General features: G+C 37.0%; 3 protein-coding genes across 3 annotated transcripts; all 3 read right to left on the minus strand.

Annotated features, from left to right (window-relative positions):
• Positions 1–1,933: 1,933 nt before the first annotated feature.
• LOC140758853 (suppressor of RPS4-RLD 1) lies at positions 1,934–15,887 on the minus strand. The gene is made up of 24 exons (XM_073095219.1): positions 15,618–15,887; positions 15,157–15,266; positions 13,346–13,851; positions 11,997–12,041; positions 11,812–11,913; positions 11,662–11,742; positions 11,295–11,361; positions 10,329–10,429; positions 9,822–9,929; positions 9,048–9,118; positions 8,885–8,941; positions 8,189–8,297; positions 7,496–7,576; positions 6,635–6,721; positions 5,760–5,966; positions 4,414–4,724; positions 3,805–3,891; positions 3,631–3,730; positions 3,228–3,319; positions 3,062–3,100; positions 2,896–2,986; positions 2,534–2,631; positions 2,109–2,429; positions 1,934–2,028 (listed from the first exon to the last, which is right to left on the minus strand). Exons 1-23 carry the CDS (start codon positions 15,728–15,730, stop codon positions 2,141–2,143), a joined length of 2,952 nt encoding a protein of 983 aa, XP_072951320.1. The 5' UTR covers positions 15,731–15,887; the 3' UTR covers positions 1,934–2,028; positions 2,109–2,140.
• Positions 15,888–17,228: 1,341 nt separating this feature from the next.
• Positions 17,229–21,364, minus strand: LOC140759542 (probable protein phosphatase 2C 78). Its single transcript, XM_073096127.1, has 4 exons — positions 20,719–21,364; positions 20,272–20,639; positions 17,984–18,220; positions 17,229–17,876 (listed from the first exon to the last, which is right to left on the minus strand). The coding sequence occupies exons 1-4, from the start codon at positions 20,975–20,977 to the stop codon at positions 17,589–17,591; spliced, it is 1,152 nt and encodes a 383-aa protein (XP_072952228.1). The 5' UTR covers positions 20,978–21,364; the 3' UTR covers positions 17,229–17,588.
• Positions 21,365–22,413: 1,049 nt separating this feature from the next.
• LOC140759716 (probable E3 ubiquitin-protein ligase RHY1A) lies at positions 22,414–24,986 on the minus strand. Its single transcript, XM_073096349.1, has 3 exons — positions 24,545–24,986; positions 23,204–23,412; positions 22,414–23,065 (listed from the first exon to the last, which is right to left on the minus strand). Exons 1-3 carry the CDS (start codon positions 24,770–24,772, stop codon positions 22,672–22,674), a joined length of 831 nt encoding a protein of 276 aa, XP_072952450.1. The 5' UTR covers positions 24,773–24,986; the 3' UTR covers positions 22,414–22,671.
• Positions 24,987–25,214: the final 228 nt, after the last annotated feature.

Genomic DNA, 25,214 nt, shown 5'->3' on the forward strand with positions numbered 1-25,214 from the left:
TGAGGCATCGATCTTGCACGCTTGCCTTGGAGCACCTCACCTTACACTTGCCATCACAAAATGCTACAAAAGAAAGTGACAATAAAAAGTTAAACACCCCATATGTACGATCTACAGAACTAGGTAGATGAGAGGGCTTGTTAGTAATTCATCCTATGAACAACCTGAGCCAGCCATGGAGATTTCGAGGAGTGAGGCCGAGAAGAAAAGGAGGAGGAGGAATAAAGCAAAGGTGGTGGAGAAGGGCTTCATTTCCTGAGTAGTAAACTGAGCTTGGTATGGTGATGTGGGTGGGATATTGGAGTGAGTTTTTGGGCCATTTATAGGAGGGGGAAGAGTAGGAGTTGGTAGAGAGACTGATGGGCTGGCATCCAAAGGGCAGGCCATGAGATGATGGGATGATATCATGATGGGCGTGATGCTGCTGAGAATATAATAGGGACTATAATAAAAGCATGGGATGGTGGGATGCATGTACTACGCGCCAAGGGCACTTGGGTCTTGGCCATAAGATCATAACATAGATCATTAGATAGTAGAAATAGGCTTGGTTATGAAGTTATTAGTGTTCTAGATAATTCAATGTTTGATACGAGCAATTATTTTGCATTAATATATAAAAATTAATTATTGTCATTAGAGTTGGTTTTGAGTTGGCTCGTATATGAAAGAAATTTGAAAGAAAATAATAATAATAATAATAATAACTCATGAGCCCATAGGTTCTGGACAAAATAGTTTATATTTTCTTTTTTGATATATAATAAAAGAAAGTTAGGTGGACGAGGTGGGTCACCAATTGCCAATTGCTTTGCTTTGGTTAAATGGTTGATGGCTGTGGAATCGAGCAGAAGAGCAGTAAGTATTCATTGCGAGAGCGACGGATTAGGCTTTATTGATAGGGTCAATTCAATTGTCCTCTCTCTCTCTCTCTCTCTCACTTCACTTCCAAGTTCCCCATCTCTCCTCTGTTTGCGAGACGCGGTTTTCTTTTATGTTTGACGCGGAGAGAGGAAGGCCAAATGGCAACCAAATTAACTGAGGTGGGTTTTATGCGGTGGCTTTTATTACCCTACTTTAATTGTTTGCATGCTACTTACTCTATACCTACGAGTAATTCCTTGTGTTAATATTAAGTCAAATCATGTCACAGTCTTAGTGCGACTAAGAGCTTGATTTGTATATTGTGGAGTTTTTAGAAAATTTAGAAAAAAAAGGACAAGAACAGCATGGATTCTTGGTAGAAGAAATGGCTCCCGAATTTAATGTAACAAGCTTTAACGCTTGGTGGCTCAAACTGAAAAAGATAATATGCTTATCCTCTGGTGTGAGTCAAAACAATAACGCTTCAAGAAGTTTCCAAGGAAGTTTCTCGACGGATGTCGCCTGTCCAGTTGGATTTCAACAAGGTATTTGTTTCAAATTAAGATATGCTTGGATTGAGGGCTACGTTACGTTATTATGCACAGAAGATTAAGATACGCTTGTTCGCTTTCAGGCCTTTACATCCTTCTTTCACTTTACCAATGGCTCAGCTCACTCACTGGGAGATGACGGAACTATCTGATCTCTATTTAACTTGGCTGCAGAGAGGAGCAGAGATAAAGATGGTAGGGGTTACTAGTTACCAATCTCTTTCGGTAATACTGTGGTGGACCTTATGCCTTATTTGCCTCTGCTTGGCTCTGGGTAAAATTAGGACGAGATTATCCACCAATTTGATCAAGAATTCTGACACGTGAAAGCCCATACAAATTAACCAGTGTATCCCAAAGTTGGTGTTAATAAATTATCCCGCAGGGAGGGCATCGCCGCATATTCAACGGATAGCAACATAGCTTTTGCACCACACTCTCTTTTGTATTCCTTTTCTTTACTGTAAAATTTGCTTCTCTTAGGAATCGATAAAATAAACTCACAATTCACAAGTACAGAGAGAAAAAGAGGCTTAAATTTAGCAAACCACACATTAATTTAGGACATTTGTACTTGTTGATCCGGGACGATAGGTGATAAGAGTGAGTATATCTGTCCACAAAATAGAACAAGGTCAGAGCCACGGATAACATTAGGTATGGTTGACTACAGAGTTCGTTGCAGTAACTAACCTGGGATTGGGATATCAAGAAGATAATGCATGTTATGCATCGTAAGAACTTAATCCAGCAACCACTGATCCTGTTGTAGAGAATGCGGAAGCAACATCTGCGTAGTCTTTCCACGACTTGTTAATTTTGAGAGATGGATACAGCCAAGGCTTAATGGAGTCCGCAAATGTATCCAGATTGGAGGATAAAATTGCTTCCCAATCAACCTGCACGCCTGGCGGAATGCTTCGCGTGACTTCCATGTTTGCCGCAAGAAATAGCCCAAGCATGACAATGTAACCAACAGCAGCCGAGCCTCTAGATAGGGGCATGAAATTGTACCTGAAAGTTTAGTTATGTTGCCATATATTATGGGATGAATACGTTTGCAAGGAAAAAGTAACTGTACGTAACAGCAGTAATGCATTTAACAAGTAGTGAAGTACCAGTAATATGTCATCCGCAGGATTGCATCCTTCACGGCCCCAAGCATATTAAGATCCTGTGAGCCATATAGTTCACCGCAATAGGCATTGCATAGGGCCTGGCATTCAAATAAGCTAAATGTAAAGTGAGATGGATATTGAGGGAGAAAACTTCCCGTACATATGCTTTGATAATCTACAAAGAGTTAAACTAAAAGCATCATATTATAGGAAAGATAAGAAAGCAGATAGCTGCATTACCCAATGCAGCCACCTCGGCAGTCAAAATGGAATTAGTGCATGATATTAGTAAAATTGTGATGCTCATAAAATGGAACTTAGAAGAAACAAAATCTGAAACATAAAAATCACCAAAGGTATACCTCCCATGCTAGTGTCATTTCTGCATCATATTCATCCCATCTAAATGGTGTACAAGGTGTTCTAATTGCGAAGTCAAATCCTATTTTGTCCCTGTTATCATTCAATATAATGGAGTAAGAATAAAGTGGTTAAGTATTTAGACATAAAGATACAAATATAAATTACATTTTCTGAACAGTAATTCTTGTCCCCTCAAGGTGCTTCCTGGAAAAGGCAAGAATCAATCAGTCAGAATTTGCAAAGATCGGTAAGTTACTATTTTCTAACAATGCATCTAGGTTTGTCTAGAATTCCAAATGAAGAAGTTTATGAGGCAATTATATTTCATTACTCCTCAAATGCTGTACTGTCACATGTGGTAGACACCCAGAAGCTCTCGCCAACTATATCGTACAGGTCAGAGCAGGATACTGCATTTGCTATCTGCAGGTTTATCTTCTTTCAGTTGGAACCTCAGATGTAAATAGAAAAACACAGTGTTGAACCATCTACAAATGGTTCAACAGTTAAACAAGACAAATCCCCAAAAGCATTAGATAGTGAACACTGTTAAGCATCATTAGATTAACATATAACTCAAATCAATATTAGGGTCCAGAAAGAAAAGATATTTTCAAGAGAACATGTTAATCTAGCACAAAATGGCTTTGAAGTCACAGCTTTAGCATGATGTAAATTTTATAATATTTGAGAACTGCTAGGTACGGTTTATAAAAGGTAGAGGCACTTCTCACTTTTTCCAACTTCCCAGCTTCTGAGAGATTAATAATTTTATCTTCTGCATTATTCACATACTTTGTGTTGATCATGATGTCCTTGCAAGCATCCATTGTCCTGCCAAAGTGGAGAAAAGCTATCTGACACATTTTCAACATCATTTCCAGAAAAAGAAAGAGTCAAGTTCGTACCTTTGGTAGTTTGGATAGTAGCGGATCACTTTTGCTTGACCAAGAAGCATTGGTGTGTGAGAACCAAATCCAGAATTGAACTCTTCACTGGATGTACACAACCAAATATCAGTAGAGGAAATGGATAAAGACGACGAACAATAAGGGTCATTCATAATGATCATGAGGTACAATAGAAATAGGCAATTTGGTATTTAATAGACATCCTAAAGTACTTGCTATTATACCAGCATTCAGTAAGTTCCTGATGTTGTATGGCACACTGTCTTCTCAGTAAAATTACATGGAGAAAAAAAGCTATCCATTTAATCAGTCCACGGGGATAAGAGCGTTCATTCAAGAGGTACTAAAACTATCAGTCTAACATATACAAGTAGCAGATAAACAATCTGATTTTCCTATAGGCACGCCAACTAGTCTCATGTTACTCTTGAACAAAAGGCAACTGCTATGGTATTGCCATAAAAAAAAATTCATTTATTTGTCCCCATAAATACTAATGAGCGCAATAAAAGATTTTAATAGTAAGCCCTATCTATGCTTCAATTTTGCTCTAAATGTTTTGCATTTCTAAGGTTCAGAATAACATAGGAAAGTAAAGTGACCCACCTCAGCTTGTTCACCCAAACAACAGGATCACAAGGTTCAGAAATCTGTCTCCATTTGACAGCTAGAGAATAAATATTCTGCCAAGACAAAGAATATCCAGAAGGATATCTATCTTCATTTACGTTATATGAAGTCGAAGTTTCAGATGAGGCACTAGTGCTACAAAAAGCACCCCCTCTGTTTTGACTCGTCATACTGAGCTTTTCTTTTTTCCTGGTCTGTTTCCCATTCTTTTTTGAACTTCTAAGAGAACGCCAAGCCTTTGCAACCTTTTGAGCTATCTCGATAGCTGCTAACCCAGCCATACGATGCTGTTAAAGAAAAATAGAACTTTTTTCAAGAACATTTATAAGCTCAAAATAGTTCAACATATGGATCAGAGCTCAAAAATATATGCTCTTCAGAGTTCAGAGACATGACCAATGAAATCTACCAGGGACACAGAGTACCAAATTTACATTTCATATGAATATGCAACAATCAATTTCAGTGATTAGCAACTTCTACCGAAAAAAGAATGAAGGGTATTCACCTAACCATGGCTCATATAGATAAAAATTACAGTGCAAGAATCAGTAAAACTAGACGTTGAACATCTTGATGAAACACTTTGTTTCAGTTAAGCTGCTTTTACATACTTACTACTGAGTGGACAATAGAGGTACTTTTAACAAGGTTCCACTACCTAAAATAGCATAAAGATTTCCACAGGTTAGTTTTAACAGTCCGTTGGACTATATGCCCCACAACTTGTGCCTGTAGTTAAAGGGCTTGAAGCCCTGAACTTGGCAGATCATGGGGCCCTAAGTGCTGCCAATTTGTATCTGCAGGTCACAAAAAATAGAATTCTGTTATCCACCTGTGGGCCATAAGCCTCTAACTTCGAGCAAGGTCCCTAAGGTCATAAACTAGTCCCATGACCTACCAGTTAATAAAAGTGTCAAATAAGAGTACATAATATAATTTATTGGTCTCTTAGAGCCAACATCAAGTAAACTCTATCCATACTTTTTCACACTTCTCCATCACATGAATGAGAGCTTGAGTAAAGAAGTTGAACTAAAATGGGCATGACATATTCATATAATTCTTTGGTTGTTTCCCACAATCTTCTCATATTTGGCAAATTCAAAAACTGCCATTCCTTCTTTTGGATATGTGTATGAAGAATGAGGTTTAATGGCAAATGCATATATATAGATGTACAGAAATCCAACTAGTTCTCAATGCAAGAAATGACTTTTTATCTCCAAAATGAAGCAACATATCCCTTTGATGACATGATAACCATAAAAAATTTAAAAAACAAAAAAAGATACTCAATGAGGATTGTGAAGAATGGTCACCTGTCGTTTATTAGGCAAGAATCCTGGAGAACTATACTGAATTTTCTTCCCTATATAATCTGCTGCTTGAAGAAGGGTTATTTGATGTTTTGTGAAACTGAATTCTTTTTTGGTTAGTCGTCCCCCTTTCAAGGAGGACCGCAGAGGAGGTTGGCGGAAAACTTTTTCACATACATATTTTGGATGAAGTCTCTTGCACCAGTACTCCTACTCAAGAAAAAAGTTGCAAATGAAAAGAACATTGAAGAGAGAAAATAGAAGCAGAAAACACAATATTGAAAAGATCATGAACTAGTTACCTAATAAGAGGAACACAACAAACTGTAATATATCAAAAGAGATTTAGTATTCATATGTAATCAGTTTGTGTAATACAAATCGGCATACTTCAAGCAAAATAAGATATTACTATTAATGTTTTTAACACCAATGATTTTTATCAACAACATACAATATCATAAATGATCTATTTCTTTGACAAAGACAGTTCTAGCAACCCATAAATAAATCTCTGGTCCGAGGTAAGCCATGTAATAGAAGAAAAGGTGAACTAAAGAAATATTGCCACATTCTATTAATCATCAAAAGAACAGCTCCAGTATACAGAAGTATGAGTTGTTCAATGAGCATTCTCATGGAAAGGGGATGGAAGTTGGAATTTCATTGGATATAACACAGCAAATGAGAAGTATGAAAGATTTAAAAGAAGCTTATCTACATCTATATATCTGCTCCAAAAAGATAAAAACATAATTCATGTAGATACTTGTGTAGATATTATCAAATTTACATGCGAACAAAAATATGCAACTCTAAATACAAGAGGCACACTCTCAATATTGCAAATAAAAAGAATATAGATTATAACAAAGTACCTTGAAAAGGGGATCAACATCATTATCAATGTTGAACTGAAAAAACTCAAATTTGACTTTCGAAGCAGTATAGAGAGCAATTTCCTTCTGCAATAAGTCCCAGGATGGAAAAACAAGTTAGCAATATAAATTTCAGAGATGAACTGCAAAGAGGAAAGGAAAAGGTGATCTTGGCTAACATCAAGGTAATGCCAGGATATAAAGATTGCTTCCAAGTTGAAGCTCCGTAGCTATGCATATTTAAAAAAATGTATTACATTATGTAACTGTATATATGTATATTTATTTATATGCATATGTACGTGTATATCTCTGTGTAAGTGTGTATACCACCACCAAGAAAACAATTGATGTAGCTCAACCCGATAGACATGACTCTCTTGCTAATACTTGTGGTGCAGTTGGGGTGGGTGTGTGTGTTGGGGAACCAGCAGCACATGCCACAGTATGTTGTATTTAAACTGAAGCATCTCGAAAGGGTATGGTGCATTCAAAATCCTAAAACAAGAAGTAAAGGGTGAAGGTGAATGTGAACATGCTTTACCAGATTCCAACTTCATTTACTTCCACTATCAGAGCTATAATAGAAGAGATAACCATTTTATTACAAACAAAAACCACCATGTGAATGGAACAGGCAAAATGGAAAGGACGCTCTGAGAAGTTATTCAAATTAGTCTAGAATCATTGAAATTCCAACTCTCCATATAAGTAGTAGTGAACTGACTAGATTTTAAAAAAATTGAAAATCAATTGCAAGTAACAATAGAATTCAGACACAAATTCCCACAAGACTATAGCAAAAGTTTCAGGCCAAAGGCAAACAAAATCATAGGAGAAGCAGAGCGGCTGAGGAAGTACCTGATAAAATGCCATACATTGTAGCACAAATTTATCAACAGAATCCAGCTCTAAATCCAGTACAGCATCATAATCTTTAACCTTGAACAAAAGTGGCAATAAACAGTAAAGGAACTTTATGTCATTCTATGCAAGAGGTCTAAATTATTATGATAACAAAAAAGTGATTTAAGGAAGTAAAGTAACAGAAATCAACAAAGGAGCATAAAATCTGAGATAAGTTAAATTTGAGATTTAATAAGTATCTACACATGGTAACAAGAAGATGATAATAGGCTTTGCTGAAAGGCTCCCAAAATATTCCACTTTAGGTAGTTTTGAATACTAGCAAACATCAAGGAATAATGTTAAATGCATGAATTTTATCTTTTGAAACCCTCACAGTAAATATCTTTTATTTCTTCCAAAAATGAACATCTCTTCAAGTCTATGCCTTTAATATTGGAAGCTTAGGAGGCATGATAACCGATGGTCAAGATCAAGTGGCTATATACTATAGTAACTAAACACACTCTATAACTAAGCCAAAAGATGGATACAAGAAGAATAGAGCTTTAATCACTTGTAAGGCAAGAGTAGCAATGTCAAACCAGAGAACATTGTTACAGAAAAATTGAGAGTTGCAGCAGGGGGGGGGGAAGAGAAAATAAAGGTTGCATGTAAGTAAAAAGAAGAGAAGAAAATGTAACGTACTGCAGCTTTATATTCTCCAATTGCATGGTAACATGAAGCACGCAGATATAAACACTCAATATTTGAGCTCTCAAAACTCAATCCGAGCGACAAATCTTTAATTGCTATCCTGCAATACCAATGTGTTAGCATGATGGCTTAGAAATAGCTGGATGATTTTAAGAAAAGAACATCATGTAAAAATAATTTGCTACATCTAATTGCAACAGAGGAATATACAATTGGTGTAACAACTCAATTCTACCCCTGATTTGGCCCCATCAGGCCATATGCTTCCCTATATGGGGGGGGTCTAAGAGAAAAGACGTACACGGCCTTACCTCATTTATGAGGAGGCTGTTTCCAATAATTTAGTAAGTGGCAAGTTTTTACATTATACGATCAACACTGAAGTATGTTGCATATTCTCTTTGGTGGACGAACATCAAGGAGGTTCTTTTTTCCTAACAAAGGACTAAAGAGTATTTGCTGCTTGATATCTTGGTGGTAATGCCACTATTTGGCTCTAGAATATATGTGTGCGCAAGTCTCACTGCAAGATCCCGGGTTGGGTGATTTTGAGTAGTTCTTACGAATTCCCGTCCTATGAGCACATATCACCTTGATATTTGGAAAATAAATTATAAATGTGAAGTTATACATAACATGACCAATAGGAACTTGAAAGTCAACAGCAAGTGATGAGGGGCATATGACCTATGTTGTCCCATCCCGTGGTAGAGTAGCCCACGCAGGTGATATGCTTTAGCAAACCTATGAAACAATTCAAAGAAAGAAATCTTCATAAACAAAAGAAAAGTATATGTTGACAGGAAAAGAATGAAAAATACAGTACACAAAAATTGGGATGCTAATGCACCTTGCATCAACTAGTAGGACCTTCTCAAGGCAACGCAGCGCCTTCTCGTAGTCTGCCAAATCTTGGTAAAACTGCAACGCAACCATGAAATAAGTATTTTCTTAGAAAAAAAAGGTAGTAAGTCTAAATAAAGGAACTTGCATAATAAACCATGCATTTGACAATTGAGGTAATGGTAGAAACTATCACTACAACAGAAAAGCCTAACAACACTTAGATCATAGCAGATAACTTCCAATTCTTCAATAAGATTTCCAACCAAAGTGGTTACTCAAAAACAAACTTATGGAAATTGCATAAACAGAGACAAGCACCAAAATGCTGAAATGGATTACATAAGTCCCAAAGGGCTGAAAGCTTTAGGGGAGAGCACAAAGGCACACTTTTCCCCATTAACTAAGAGACAGGAGTCACAGGATGAACCAAAGTTGATTCAGTGAGGTTCAAAAACATTCATCTAAGAGTGAGTTTAGATTCATATCAGCAGTAAACTAATTCCAAACGAATAATATATAGCCAGTGAGAGAAAAATATATACTACAGTGTAATAAAGTTAGCAGTGGTCTACTGAAGACATAATTAATAGAAAAGTAACATCCTGCCACTTTAACTGGCGCTAATAAAGATTTGAATTTATAAAAGAAATTAAATAACATGTGAAAAGCAAAAAACTACAGAACAAATAGAAAGACAAGGAATTAAACTTCAGTTAGTAAAATTACAAAAGGAGAAGATGAGAAGTCTCTGCTCTCTAATATATTGCAGAAGAGCAACCTGAGCAAGATGGACCCAACCCTCGAGGAAATTTTGATCAAGTTGTATTGCAAGGAGATGTGCATCTTCAGCTCGCTGGCACTCACCAATTGCAGATAAAGCCAGACCCTACAGCCATGGTAATCTCCCATTAAGAGCACATAAGTAAGATAGTATGCTTATCTAAGATTTATCAGAAAACTCAATTTTGAGATGGGCCATGAGAAAATTAAACAGAGCCAAGCTAGCAACATTTAAAAGGTTATTGTACAAGACATTCATCATTAGCAAAAGGTTCTTGTTCCAGAAAAGTGCTTTAAATTTCTTGGTGCCATCAAAAATATAAATCACTGAAGAACCAATGTAATAAGAACAAATTACAGCTGAATGGAAAGAACAACGAATAAGGACTAACATCATCATGGTTGGAAACATGTTTATATTAAAAAGAGTATGTTTGAATATCTACGCTTGGTGGGTAACAAAACTAAAACACTCAAAGAAAGGGAAAAAATGGACTCCACTTACTAAGTATGTGTAAGCAGAGCAGTTCTTTTTGTCACGCTTAACACATGCAGAAAGGTCTTTTACTGCAGCACTATAGTCCTTGAACTTGAAATTAACAATTCCTGCAATATGCCATGTTATACTACAAAGTAGGCATAGTATATCTTGATGTTGAGCAGAGGTAATCTGTTATCTTGTTAAGTAGAGACAATTTATTATCTTGTAAGTTGTAAACCAATTACATCTTAAAATAACCGAATGTTTATCTTCCAACTTCATAGCAGGACCTTGTTATCACATTATAAGAAAATAAAGCACATAGAGCACTAAAAAAGTAAATCACAATAAAGAAATTGAAGAAAAGACAGTTCCCGGTAGTAATTCTGCAATATATAATTGATAGTCCTGTATCACGAATAGCATTCACTCCAGTGCTTGATCATTAATTCACAATATGGGCGCAGAATAGACAAGTTACAAATTCAAGTTGTATACGTCCTCTGAATTAAAATGATGACACATTGAAAGGTTTTCAAAATGCTCAAAATATTCTACATACCTGTTTTCCATGAGTTATGTATATGAAACAGTTGAATCCAAAAAAATCAGCTTGATAATGGATGAAATGACACAGCAGCCATTTGATTTAGTCCTCTAAAGCATTTGAGTGTAAAATATCATTCTGGTCATTAATGTCTATTATAAAACCTAAAATAGTTAACATGAAATGGCTCAACTCAAAACCTTTCAAAAGTTCAGCAGTTAACAAACTTATGAACAGGACATTTCTTTGTTTCAACAGAACCATCACCTAACTGGGATTCTTCCCCACATTTCTCCCTAAAAAAAAGAAAGAAAAAGGACAGAAATGTCGCTTAATGAGCGGATGAGAGAATAAGACATGAAAGTGAGTACATCAAGATCAATCCAATATCATGATATATTGATATTATTCAGATAAGAACATTGAGTCATTGATCAACTAACCCCTCTCATGTAAAATATCTGAGGAATTTGGCTCAAATTCTGAAGCTTTAGACAAGTCTCCAATGGCCTGCAAATCAAGAAACCTAGAGTAATGACAGAGAGTAATACAAATACAAATATAGATGCTAGTAGAGGATGAAAATGATAGCTAACATATCAGAATTGATACTTTTGCATATCATTGATGCTAGTGCAAACTATTCTGTCAGTGTGGTTGAAATTTCTAACTCACAGCAGTTAGGCCAAATTGTAACTAGAAAAGAGAATATTCACATGCTTCATTTAAAAGTACGTGACCACACCTGATGGAAAATATTAAAATTTTAATAAATTGTATTTCGAGAATGAGAGAATGAAATGGCTTCACCTCAGTAAATTCTCCCAAGGCAGCACGTGCCTGCCCCCTCCGTTTCCATGCCTCTCCAGCTGATGAATTTGATTGTATAGCCTATCAAAAAGGTATATTTAGGAAAGAGCACAAGTAGAAAAGGAAGCTTGTTTACATGAGTCACAATACCATAGTAAAATCGGCAATAGCAGCATCAAGTTCTCTTTGAAATGCATAAGCAGTCCCTCTTCCTATAAGGGCCTCGGGATATGTAGGAGTTTCCCTCAAAATCTGTGGATGTCAAAGAATCATAAACGATTTTTAGTTTTCTAATCAGAGATTCTCCCATAATAAGTGGACAAGCAGATACAAACCTGATTAAAGATGGATATAGCTTGATCATAGTTTCCTTCATTGACCTGTAAAGTCTCAATAGTTAACAGAATAAAATATTAATTGAATGATTTATCTATCTTACACATTGTCAAGATTCCACTGTTCTGCAAAGACTTATATCCAGAACATAAGTAAACTTGCATAATGAAAACTTTGAGATTAAAAAAGAATAATAAAAAAAATAAAAATCCCTTGAATATTTTTATTGTCCTCAATCACTCAGAAAAATGTTAAACATGGTTGACTTATTCATCTAATCAGTAATCAACTTTATGGGTTATAATGTGCATATTCATAACCACACCTGGCCCTTCAACTATCATAGGTTTAAAACGAATGTATGTATCTAAGAGCTGATATATCACCAGAAAAGCAACAATGAATACAAAGATGGACCTAGTCATATATGCATTATAACATAACCGAGTATTATAAACCGCTTGTGGACAAGAGAATTAAAGCGAAGGGCAAGTAAAGTTATCAATGAAGTAGATGATGCCCGACCTTCTCTTTTTCTGGGACATCATATGATCACTGATGACACCGAAATATACTTATCAGGTCATATCAAAAGTATATGTATGATCATATAGCATCCTCCGCATGATTAGACTAGATTTCCATTTTTATGGAATTATCTTAGGCAACTATTCTTAGAAAGAGTAACCCAGTTCTCCCCTCCCTCCACTAATAACTTAATATTGTTCTTTTATTTTCAAAATCTGACAGATAAATGGTTGATTTATAGAACGTTTGAACATGTCGACAGCAGCGTAATTCACTCACAAACCTAAGTAATTTGAATGAAAAAGAAGGAACCACAAGATGAAGAGCAAAAACGAAAATGAAATGGATAGAAGTAGATATATAACACATGATGCCCATTGACTTATTAATAAATAAAGCAAAATGGAAACTTTTTCCTACGCAATACACATACACAAACACAGAAAAAAAAGAAGGCAAGGCTCTATCATGCTGTTGGAATTCTTTCTCTATTGCATTTTCCATAGTTTGCACTTATGGAATGACAATAATGCTTAAGGCACTTCGGATAACTGGAAGGGAACTTCATCACACATAAGCTTCATTAGGAAGTTCAAATGTATCTAATTTGCAAATAAAAAAGAACACAGTATACAAATGGACCAGTCAAGAAAATTTTCTAGACTTCTGATGTAGTTGAGACCATAATAAATGAAAGATGCATCTCTATGAGACTCCTAGTTGTTACAAGCGGTTCACCTTACATGCATATCTGCAATGGATGTGCACTAGGTAAATACAAATTAACCAACAAAATTATACTAGAGTATATGGACTCTACCTGTGCTATACCCCGTGATAGTCGGAAATCCAAGCTTATTGACTTGGACTTTGACATATTCGAAACAAATAACTTCCTGTCAAACTTTATTGCTTCATCGGGTTTTCTGCATGTTTCTATGGTATTGATATGTTGACTGGTGATTTCATTTGTATCATCTGACTTATTGTGAATTTCAGATGGCAAATCACAAGTTGATGTCACCGTACTAGATAAATCCATAACATGGTCTTCACATACAACCGTTTTCATGTCAGAGTTTGGAGTGGTTGCACAAGAGGAGTCAGCAACACGGTCCTCTGAGATGACGACTTTTGTATCACATGGTGATATATCGATGGCACGATCTTCACAGACAACAGGTTTAGATTGTTTAGCACTCATCACTAGCTCCTCCAACTCTAGCAATTGTTTCAAATCCGTAGACTCACGAACTGCAATTTCATATCCTTCCTCCCAAACAAGCAAAGCATCCTCTTTTCTTCCCAAAGCCGACAAAGCATTACCTGATAATTGATGATAATAGTTTTATCTATCAGCATATTGAACAAAAATATCAAAGGACAAGTGCAGTCACATTGCACAATTGATATTGTACTCCAATACCAGTCTAACAAAAGTCATATATATGCAGGAAAAGTTGATCACATTGCTAGTTCGAGTAGCAAGAAAAAAGAGTGAATCATCTTGCAACAAAAGTGCCATCAATAGTATATTACAGTAAAGTAAAAATTCTTTTGAAAACTGGAAAAAAAAAAACTCCACCAGCAGACAGGATTTACCAAGATAAATTTCAACATAATAAACAGACTTTGCTATGTGAAAAATGTTAGCCTTGGCCATGAACTCGCTAAATATTCTAAACATTTGATAACTCATTGTGGTATTGATTTTAGGTCTCTGAAAAGTCCATGAACATTTTAGCCTTCATTCAAGATTTTGAATTTTCCATGACGAGGAAAAGTGGATTGAAAGTTTAAAACCACTACCTCGTATTTATTAATCTAAAATTCGAAGGAAATGCACAAAGTAACCACTGTGTAATCTCTATTTAAAAACAAATAGTTCACTCAACTTCTCCTGTCTTAAAGCACTGAATAGTAATGAACCATATAGGTGGATTTCACATTTTCACATCCCTTGATAGTTGATCCATAACAGGACCTAGATGGATTGGATCAAGTAATATCCTTTTTTAAGTTGCAATCATGTCTTCCACCATAATACATTCTAAGATTCTGCTACAGAAAATAGAGAAGTTATCCTGACAGGTACTTGCTTACTAGGTTCCTCTCAGTGATTAGTTCATACTTTTTTCTTCTGCTACAGAAAATAGGAGAAGTTATCCTGACAGGTACTTGCTTACTAGGTTCCTCTCAGTCATTAGTTCATAAATTTTTTCCATAAATAGCAAGATTCAAGGAAATGAAATTCATGGGTCCAAAAACATCCTTGGGAAATTCTTGATACAATATCTCTATATATTGGTAACGTAAGGTAAACCAGCTACCCAATCTATACATAATTAAACAACAGAAAAAATAAATCAGAGCACCTAACTCTAAAATCAGCAGAAATGAATTTTATTACAAGTTTCTCATCAGTGCCATCTTCATTCTGAACAAGATAAAATTATCAGACAGATATTAGTCGAGTAAGATGACTTGACTGTGAAACGTGCCTCCATCTAAGAATTCAAATTAGAGCAGTAAAGGAAATCATAAATCCCATAAACACTATGCTTGAATCCACACGTCACAAGTACAGAGTACTACGGGAAGAAAAACTAGTTAAATGCAAATAGAGCCAACCTTTGAGGATGTATGATTGAAGAAGAGAGGAATCAAGCTGCAGTGCCTTGTCGCAATCCTTGATTACGTGCTTGTGCAACTCCAATTGGCTGTAGCAGAATGCCCGATTGCTACAACAACCAAAGAAACAATAAGAGTCGGATTTGACCAACGAAAGCAAATTAGACTAATAGAATCAAGTTCTCAATTCGAGACTAAACAAGAGGCCAGAATCAGAAGAATCGAATGAGATGGACATTCCAATAAAGGATCCGAACCGTATGCCTTGGATGGGGCAGGATTTAGCGAGGAGCAAATCAAGAAGGAGACTAATAGAATTAAGAAACCCGAAGAACTCGGATTGTGTGCCAATGAAAGCAAATTAGACTAATAGAATAGACAAACTTCTCAACTCGAGAAGGAGCAAGAGATCAGAATCAGAAGAATAGATTGAGAAGGGCATTTCAGGAAAAGACCCAAACCAGATGTCTTGGATGGAGCAGGAGCTGGCGAGGAGCGAATCAAGCACGCGAATGGCCTTCGACCAGTTGCGAGCGCTGCAGAGCTTGGCGAGCTCAACCCTCTCATTCGCCATCAACTTCGCTCTCTAAGGGAAGAGATCTCGCCCTAGTTAGCGATAGAGAGCTCTCTCGTCAACGAAGGGAACGAGATCGTGGAGACTGGAGAGGACAAATAAGATACGAACGAGAAGGAAACGAGATGTAAGGAAGTGGATTTGGGGGTTTTTTTTTTTTTCCTTCAAAACGCTCTGCTTTCTCTGTTTTTATTCTATTTGAGACCCAACCTTTTCCATTTTTTATATTTCACTCCCTATACGCGGAGCTTTTGTTTGTGAGGGACTGGGATTGGGATTTTTATAGTTAGAAAGGGGTATTAACAGAATATTCCTTCCTTTCATACGCGGCGAGATCGTACAAAGCTTATACGCGGAAGTGAGTAAAGTTTAGAGTAGAACGAATACGATGATGAGCATTTTATGATGAATATGGATGTGGAAATAAATCTAGACAACATTAATGTTACATATGTGGTAAAAACATTACCTTCCTGTGCATGTCTATATAATTAGTATAATGGACCCAAATTAAGCTAGGCAAATCTAAGAATTCAAACATCTATTAATGTAGCATTTGAGCTTTTTATATTTAATTATGTAATCGACAGTGTGTACTTAGAATATGGTTTTATTTATGTAACGTGTCTACTACTTTATGTGTGATCTTTAGTATAAGTTATGATATGTTTAATAAAAAATATTAAAGTGAAATATTATTTGTGAAGCTAAAGATTTTAGTCTAATGGCATCAGTTTGCAATAGAAAAGTATATGTGAAGAGCAGTTTGAGGCTATCTTTGGAGGAGCTATGTAAAGACTTAAAAAGACCTAATGTTATGCCATATCTTTAGTATTGTTTGAGCTAACCCTTTGAAGTCTTAAATAAATCAAGATCTCAATCTTAAAAGAGTCAACGACAAAAAAAAAAGTGCTAAATGTTCTCTTGAGATCTTGTCTTCACTGAATCATGAAAAATTTCATCTTGAGAATTACTAAGACGAAATCATCAATCTCAATAATTATTAAAAATAAAAATTAATTATAAGAAGTAGTATATTACGGATTCAACTGAGTAAGACTATGACATATCTGTAAATCCATCTTGTATGGTTTCAATGATTAACTCAATCTTAGATAGAATACATAATTTTTAATCATTTCCTTAGAGATATTTTTATGTAAAATGTTTATGTGTTTATTATTTTCTTTATGCTTTATTAAATCTCTATTAAGTTATCATCGTAGCATGTGATTGATCCTCCCTTTAAAATTATATATTGATTTATTGCTCTTCTAGCAATAATAGTGTGAAATGGATATGCTCTCAATTTATTCAAAATTGAATACAAAATTAGCTACAATCTCGTCAAAGAAAATTAGGAGGTAAAGGTATCTCTGTGAGACATCTCACCATTCCAAGACCAGCTTTTGAGCAGTGAATCTGTCTCTTTCTGCATGCCCAAGTTCACGCAAAGTTCATAGAGGACTTTCATTTTAAAAGGAAAAACATAGAATCCTCTCCTAAAAGCATTGGAAGTTAGTTGAACATAACAAAGTGAAAGAATACAAGATTTATTCCATAGAAGCCTTCGTACCAACTAAAGAAAAAACTTATTCAAGAAGAATAGAACAAACAGTAAGCACTCATGAACATCAAAAAGAACTTAAGTCAAACTCTCAGGTAGTTCCACTATGTACATCACCCCTTCAAATCTGTATTGCCTCTTGGCTTGGCTAATCTTCGTTACAGGTTTGGCCTAATAGCACATCTCACATGAAACATCAAATGTCTCTGGCTAATTAACTATGTTTTAATTGTATTTTTGGAACTTTTATTCACAAAATATAAAGTTAGTTTATACTTGGCTGTGCTGGTATCAACCCCATGCAGCATCTGTGATGAGGTTGGGCTGGAGAGGATCCTCAGATTCATCAGCGTTGAAGGAAAAGATGTCAATAGGTGCACTGGTGCAGTTAAAAGTGCTATCGTTGAGTTGGGGTTGTCCACCTTGGCTGTGATGATCAAGATAGATCACTACGACGGTGATGTCATCATGAAAGTGTCGCCTTACTCCTTTCTCTAGCCTCTTTATATCATCATATCTCATCTCCCTCTTCTTTGCTGCCTCATTAAGGGCCGCTCTTACTAATCTTTTTGCTATTCCCTGCAAATTTTTCACATGGACGGGAGATATGTTAGATAAGCATTTGATTAGGTGCGAACAAGTACAAGACTAGATTTAGGGCAGAAGGAATGACAATGGATGCTTACTACTCTTGGATTCTTGAAGACTATATCAACGGCAGCTTCATCACTTAATTGCTCCCAGAGTCCATCTGAGGCAAATATCAAAAAGAGGTCATGTTCTTTAAGCTTACGAACTCGAATGGATGGCTCTGCAGTGATTACTGCTCGCTTCAGTGGAATAGGTGACACAAACCGCTGAAATAAAGGGTCCCTACTGAACTCGGGTTTCTTCAGGTAGATGTCCCCAATAGACCTTGACACCTAATAATGGGAAATAGTGCAGTTAGCCAAAAGTTTAACTAATTCGTCATCCTATTTATTCAATAAGGACAAAGTACCATGAACACTACAAGAATGTCGAATTGCCATCATGTAGATGTACAGCTCATATAATTAAAACTAAAAGAGATTCAAGCACATATCAGCAGATAAAAATATCCAGATATCTAAGAGTTTTACTGGAAACTGCCAGCTAAAAGAGTATTAAATGATTAAGCATGCCATTTCAAAGCTGTGATCTAACCTACGACCAGAAGTATCAATTGACACCACCAAAATGTCCGAAAATCAACATCTATAAACAAACTAATATATATAGACTATAGAGCAAGCAGAGTTCTACTTGGTACCTGTACTCAAATTTACAACCCCTTGCACACACCTTGCCTTAAGATACCAAATACAAGAAAGCAGAAATAAGGAAGTATATAGAAAGTATTATCTGTGGCTCGTATTCTAGTTATCAAACTTCCACTGTTGTGTCAATAGATTTGACTACACAGGCATGTACCTAAGAAGAAACAATACTTTATGAGCAAAGAATTGCAAAACTGAACACTCAATAATATTACTCATCAACCTTCTGTTAGCTTCAACCAAAGAACTCATCTTGAATTTAAGACTCCAGAGTGCAGATGTTAGATCATGTATCTGACAAGCTCAATTGAACTAATACTCAGCTATTCTCATGTATGCAAGTGCACAAAGCAGAAGATATCAATGTGGCAACTACACTATAAATATTGTCCACATAGTCAGTTGATACCTCTTCATCCACCACACTTAACTTGATGACAAGCTTAAAAATCTAAGTACGCAATTCAACTCTTTGGGAAGTGATATGCCCTGCATATTATTTCATAGGTGGGTAAATGAAAATGTAGGTGACAATGTGGCAGCTCTACTCAAGAAACATATGCTATACAGTCCATAATTTTTTTTTTTAAAAAAAGTGAAAACATACTATGTTATGCCACAAATTGTCCAGCTTCCTTGATTTACGAACAATTTAACTGTAGAAGTGTTCAATTTCCTTGCTTTCCAAAGAACACAATTCTAAAAGGAAGTGTTGCTTGTCATTGTTGCTGTTTAAAGGAAGAATAAGAATCTGTATCACAGCTTTAACAACAATAATTGAGATATATCCAAGTACAGAGCATAAGATTTGTGAAGGTATGGGAATTTATGCTGGAAAAGAGAACATTGCTTTTGACAATTGCCAAAGTTGGGCATCTTAACACAGAAAAGGGCTGACTCGATAACAGATCAGTCCTTTAGTATTAAGAAACATTATCCTTGTTTGTCATATAACTGAAAAGCCTGCAAGAAATGGACACTTCAGGTCCTATTACCAAATACCAACTAAGATATGCTCAAAAAAATCTAGTTTCAAGACTTCAAGCAATTGTTCAAATCATGCACAGCAATAACAATGATTATAGCACAACAAAATCACAAAAGGTAATTTGGCTCCACTCATATTAAAGGATGCTAAGTGCAGAAAGCCAAATTTTCCCTAAAATATACCTCCACATGTTAAGTTACTATCACATCTAAAAGAATATAACAGAATTAATCAGACTATTCAGAAAAGGATTAGCAAGGGAAGGGGATTTTGGCTTTGTTTGAATTCATGACCTTCCTGATTCATGCCATAATATCACATCTAAAAGAATATAACAGAATTAATCAGACAATTCAGAAAAGGATTAGCAAGGGGATTTTGGCTTTGTTTGAACTCATGACCTTCCTGATTCATGCCATAACAATACAACAAAATCTAAACTTCATATAGAACAACCAGATTATAAGAAACCAATAATTCCTAAACCTATGTTACTATCATTACCGACTAAAGCACCAGCAGTTCCTCTAAACTACACGACTAATTCAGACATATTATATAGGCTTCTCTTTAAATTGGGAAGCCAACAAACATAAATAGCATCAGAAATCACAGCCAACTTATTACTCGTGCTAATTCTTAGAACATCTTAGTTAATCTAAGCAGAAAAGAGCGATTTTTTCTGTACCTGAATGATCCCCTTAATCCTCCAAACTCCTCTGGTATGCACAACAATATGCGAATCATCAGGATGGAGCGCAGCCAGCTCCTTCCTAACCTCCTCCACGGCGACATTGTGATCCGTCGACAGCCGCTCGGCTACCGCCTTCCTCCCATCCGACCCTCTCCGGCCGAGCACAGCCCTAGAATCCCCCAAATTCGCGACATACAACACGTCATCCGCGATCGCCCCGACGAGGCAGCACGACCCCACCGACGCGATCTGTGGCTGCGTCGGCCACGACCGTTTCACCAGATGCAAAAACTCTTCTTCCGTCGCATCGAACGCCTTCTTGATCACCTCCACTGACAAGCCCCCATCTTCCGATGCAAATCCTAAGGAATCAAATAGAATTGGGATCAGGGAGTAAGGAGATGGCGACGAGATGTTAGAAGTGGGAGAGAATAGTAGTACGGTGGAGGTTGGGGAAGAGGCGGGAGCTGACGAAGCGTGAAGCTTCGGGCCCACCATGGCCGTCGTAGACTCCGATGAAGGTCGCTGAAGGGGAGGTGAGCACTTGACCTTGATCTTCCAGGGCGTTGTTGGCTTGGACGACGGCGATGGAGAAGTCACCAGATGCGTGGGGCTTGAGGTCAAGGTGCCATAGAAGACCATCTCCTACCCCGAGCCTTCCAAAGCACCGCTCCAGCGGTCGAAAGCACGTTCGCAGCATCACTACCTCGTCTTCTCTCTCTCTCTCTCTCTCTCTCTCTCTCTCTCTCTCTCTCTCTCTCTCTCTCTCTCTCTCCCTCTCTCAGCCTCTTTTGCAAAGTATGGATTCCCAAGCTCACAGCTGTCTCCCCCACTCTCTGTCCTGTTCTATTCTCTTCTCTTCGAATGGCAATGTGGAAGGGGAGGGGACGACGAACGAAGGAGAGGAGACGAGAAAGCGGAGGGTCGTGGACGGCGACTACCTTTGTACGAAATAGTCGTATGCGGACTTTTCGGATCAAACCGTACGATTCATTTCGTTCCACTGATAGGCGGCTTAGATCGGACCATAATGAAATGGACGCGCGTGATTAGGCGAGCGCATAAGTTTTAAGTTTGGGTCGTTAGAGTACGTTGGTAGCAGCAGAAGCAGCAAGCAGCAGTAGTAGTAGTAGTAAAGGGGAAGTGGAAGAGAGGAATTGTTGACGTTGAAACGACGTTAGCGTAGGAAGCGCGTTAAACAGTGGAATAGAGAAGCCAAAGAATAGACGATAAAGTAGGACGCGAAGTCGGACTTTTGGTGCGCGTTGTGTTCACTTCTTCGCGAAGGTTATCGTTTCTTTGCTAGCGTCTCTCACAAGTCTATATCCATCCTTCGGTCTTCCTTGTATCCTCTTTATTCGTTGACCAAGATATGTGAACGCATACTGAGATCAGTATTAAGAAAATACATTGACTACTAAATAAAGATAATTTTATATTGTAGTAGTAGACTTAGCAGGATTTGAGTCTTATATTATACTTGGACGAGTCTAACTCGGCTAAGACGGATTACATTTGTAGCAAGACCGACCTCTCTCTAGAATATCAAAATCCAGACGAAAGCATTCACTGGCATACTTGCAAAACTTTATTAGAGTCTGTTCAGCAGTCACCATAGTTCTAGTGGCTGATGTTTTACAGACTGGACTACTAAGTTCTTGTCGGAAAAAAGAGAGATATTTGGGTGGGGAAACAGTTCGTAATAGATGGTATAGAGCATATGGGCTTGCAGATAAGAATGTTAGGTACGTAAATTGCAGGCGTGAATGCAGGTATTAACCCTCCCTCACTCTTGACTCTTGAGTAGGTTCATGGAGCAGTATCCGTAAGCTATCACAAGCACAGAGAGTTAGTATGCCCAAAGAGTACGCCTTATCTTTTGGAGTATCCAAAGATTAAGATCAGCAAGTTGTTCGAATAACGAAAAGGTAAGGATGGGAAAGAGATCGATACTTTCGCATATTAAGGCATCAATCACGTGGTGTTTGATTATTGGTAGCACTGGTTTGTTCTTTGGTAAAGAAGAATAGATTGGACGTTGACAACGGCAGGTAGTTTGGAATTATTTTAAACTTTTTATATCATATAATTTAAAACACTTAATTTGAGATAAAATAAAGTTTCAAGAGTACCAAATATAAAGCTCATTTTATATATATATATATATATAATTTGAAGTTAAACCAACTCACTATGGACTGCAGAATACATGTCTTAATACATGAAATATCCAAAGAGAAAAAAAAAATTACAAAAAAGGTAGTACATAACCCTCGTCAACACTACTGGCAATATTAGACACATCAAAGGTAGTAAAACTTAAGAGGCATACAAAAAAGCATCAGCTTTAGCTTCATTGTCTCCACTATCTATGATTCATTTTGTAGTTAGGGGTCAGACTACATTTGCTCGACAGTATGGGCAATCGCCATGAGACTGCACCCAACGATCTAAGCAATCAGAATGGAATGTATGCCTGCACTTCAATTGAATTAGGCCATTTCCATCCAAAAGCCTCTCCAGACATATACAACACTCAATTGATAAACCACCATCGTCGTCATCGCTTTCCGTTGAGTTTTCGAGGACTTCTTGTTGCACCCCTGCAACAGCCTCCTGACAAAATACAGAGGGTTTTATGCGTAAATCACATGAAGATTGTATAGTGTCTGAACCAGACTCAAACAACTCTCTTAAATTTGAAGATTTGCCATCTACAGAGTTAATTAATGTCAAGTCAGTGGTAGAGCAGGACTTATCCAAAAAGATAGCTGTATCAGGAGTTTGCCTACAGGATAAGAGAATGAGAAGCATTAGACATATAAAGAACAAGATCCCAAGAGAGACAACTGAAGGTTCACTTGGCTTTATGTAACAAAGTAAAGAATAAAGTAAGCCCAACTTGAAGCTTGAGTAGTTTGTTAACCTGAATCCTGTTAGAGTTACGCCATGCAGTCTTTGCAGAAGTCTTTGTCGTGCCAGTTTTACAGCATCAGGAAGCTGGTCGTCTGGTGCATCTTTGGTTAGGCTCGACCTAACGAACTTTCTGTTTGAACTTCTGAAATTGTTGTTGTCAGATGACTCACATTTACTAGTGCCTCCATGGTCCACCAGACTAAATTCAAGTTTGTGATCCTGCCAATGCCAATGAATTTTTTAGTAGCATCCAATGTTTTTTTTTGTCAAAAGAAGTCCACCAAGTTCATGCAGTGTTATAATATCACTCAAGACTAAGATATATTAAATATAGTACAAAGAAAAACTGGTAAGAGATCCAAAATAAGACCATGGAAAAATATATCAAAGTTAATATGTTGAAGTAATTGGAAATTCTATTCCTGACCAGAGCCACTATTAGAACCAATGATTCAATCCCTCACATTGAAACCACTATGAAGTTATTAATGGAAGCTAGGTTTTGTTTGTAGCAGTCAGAAATTAAAGAAATAGCCAGCCAATAGTCCAAAAAAATTGGCAGACATGTCATTATTGTCATATTAGCAAGACGAAAATGTCCATAGTTGTTCTACAAGCCAAATTTCTTGCCTAAACTAGTACTCTTTGATAGTTGATAGTTTGATACAATGGCCAAGACATGTAATTAGCAAAACCAAAAGCAGAGACAGTGAATCATACTACTTATCAAGCTCAAGCCACTCAGCAAAGAAAGGATTAATATTAAGATTCTACAATTATGTGAGTAATTTTGCTTTGTCAATAAATTTATCCATCAAACAAACCTTTCACTAACCAAGAAATAACAGAGTAAGGTATGTTACTCTATTCACTATCTATAGCCCTTTTAAATTGGTCCCGAAATAGAAAAGTGAAGTTAAATTATATCTAGAAAGGCATACAAACCCAATCATTTTCAAAAAATCACTATAAGAGAAGCACAATAAATGTTGCAAATTGACCCTGAAGGTGGTTCTCTTCATGACATGGGACTCGCGGCATATGAGCAATCTCCTCAATTCCTTAAGAGCATATGGAACACGAAATTATCACTTGGAAAATGCATTCACAGCAAGAATATCACACTACGCGAAGATGCACGTAGTGAAACTAATGACAGCAATGTCCAAAACCACTCTTAGTAGATAAGTGACAGACTTCCAGCTAATGGAATTCACAATCCAGAAAATGCATAAAATATTTACTCTTTAGTGGTCGTACATCTGCGAGGCAATTCCACAAACATCTGGTTGTGAGAAATTCGAGCACAGCGCATTTAAAAAAGAAAATCAAAATAAGTGAAAAAGATCACCTTTTTGGAGATGGGGCGGAAGGGATTCTTGCCATGGGGATGGCGATCAGAGAGCTCGCGTCGTTGGCTCTGGTCGTGGTGGTGGAAATCGCCGCCGCGGCCGACACGTGGATGGCCACGGCGACCTCGATCTGGTGAATCCGAATCGAGCCCAGTCTCTGGCTCAGAGGTCCGGGTCGTTCGAGATCTCTGGTTGTTGTAGTAGAAGAGCTTCGAAGCTATCGTCATGCAACGGAGAGCCCCCTCTTATGCTCTCTTCTCTCGCTCTCCTTCTGTTTACGCTTGCTTTCTGTTGTACCTGCGGGGGATAATAAGGAAGTGGAAGGGAATAGGGGATGAGAAATAAAGGGGAAGGAGACGCAGCAGTAGTTGAGCTCAGGCAAATATCGTGCCGCTTTGGGAACGACGGCCACTTGCCAACTTCATCTTTGTTCTCAGATTTTTAATTGCCTTTATTTATTGGGTGTCGATCTCACACACTATCTATAAAAGATCCTTTTAAAAGTATATTACAGAAATAGCCCTCACTTTTTCTTCTTTACGCAAGAAAGATATATGGTCACATAAAAGAATCCAACCACCAACTTAAAAATAAAATTAAAAACTCGTCCTTATTTCCATCATGTATGTAGCTAGTTGCTCATCGTATGTATATTTTACAAGTTTCAAG

This window comes from Typha angustifolia, chromosome 4 (genome assembly GCF_048772165.1).
Source record: "Typha angustifolia cultivar Huaian chromosome 4, ASM4877216v1, whole genome shotgun sequence".
NCBI lineage: Eukaryota > Viridiplantae > Streptophyta > Magnoliopsida > Poales > Typhaceae > Typha > Typha angustifolia.

Excerpts from the sequence above, each read along its gene's own strand:
- LOC140759542 (XM_073096127.1), bottom strand. The coding sequence starts at position 20,977 with ATGCTGCGAACGTGCTTTCGACCGCTGGAGCGGTGCTTTGGAAGGCTC. Across the intron at positions 20,640-20,718 it reads CCTCTTCCCCAACCTCCACC|GATTTGCATCGGAAGATGGG; the intron begins GTACTACTATTC and ends TTGATTCCTTAG. Across the intron at positions 18,221-20,271 it reads GGATTAAGGGGATCATTCAG|GTGTCAAGGTCTATTGGGGA; the intron begins GTACAGAAAAAA and ends TCCCATTATTAG.
- LOC140758853 (XM_073095219.1), bottom strand. The coding sequence starts at position 15,730 with ATGGCGAATGAGAGGGTTGAGCTCGCCAAGCTCTGCAGCGCTCGCAAC. Across the intron at positions 11,743-11,811 it reads CTATTGCCGATTTTACTATG|GCTATACAATCAAATTCATC; the intron begins GTATTGTGACTC and ends CCTTTTTGATAG. Across the intron at positions 3,731-3,804 it reads TACTATCCAAACTACCAAAG|GACAATGGATGCTTGCAAGG; the intron begins GTACGAACTTGA and ends CCACTTTGGCAG.
- LOC140759716 (XM_073096349.1), bottom strand. The coding sequence starts at position 24,772 with ATGACGATAGCTTCGAAGCTCTTCTACTACAACAACCAGAGATCTCGA. Across the intron at positions 23,413-24,544 it reads TCCGCCCCATCTCCAAAAAG|GATCACAAACTTGAATTTAG; the intron begins GTGATCTTTTTC and ends TGGCATTGGCAG. Across the intron at positions 23,066-23,203 it reads GTAACTCTAACAGGATTCAG|GCAAACTCCTGATACAGCTA; the intron begins GTTAACAAACTA and ends CTTATCCTGTAG.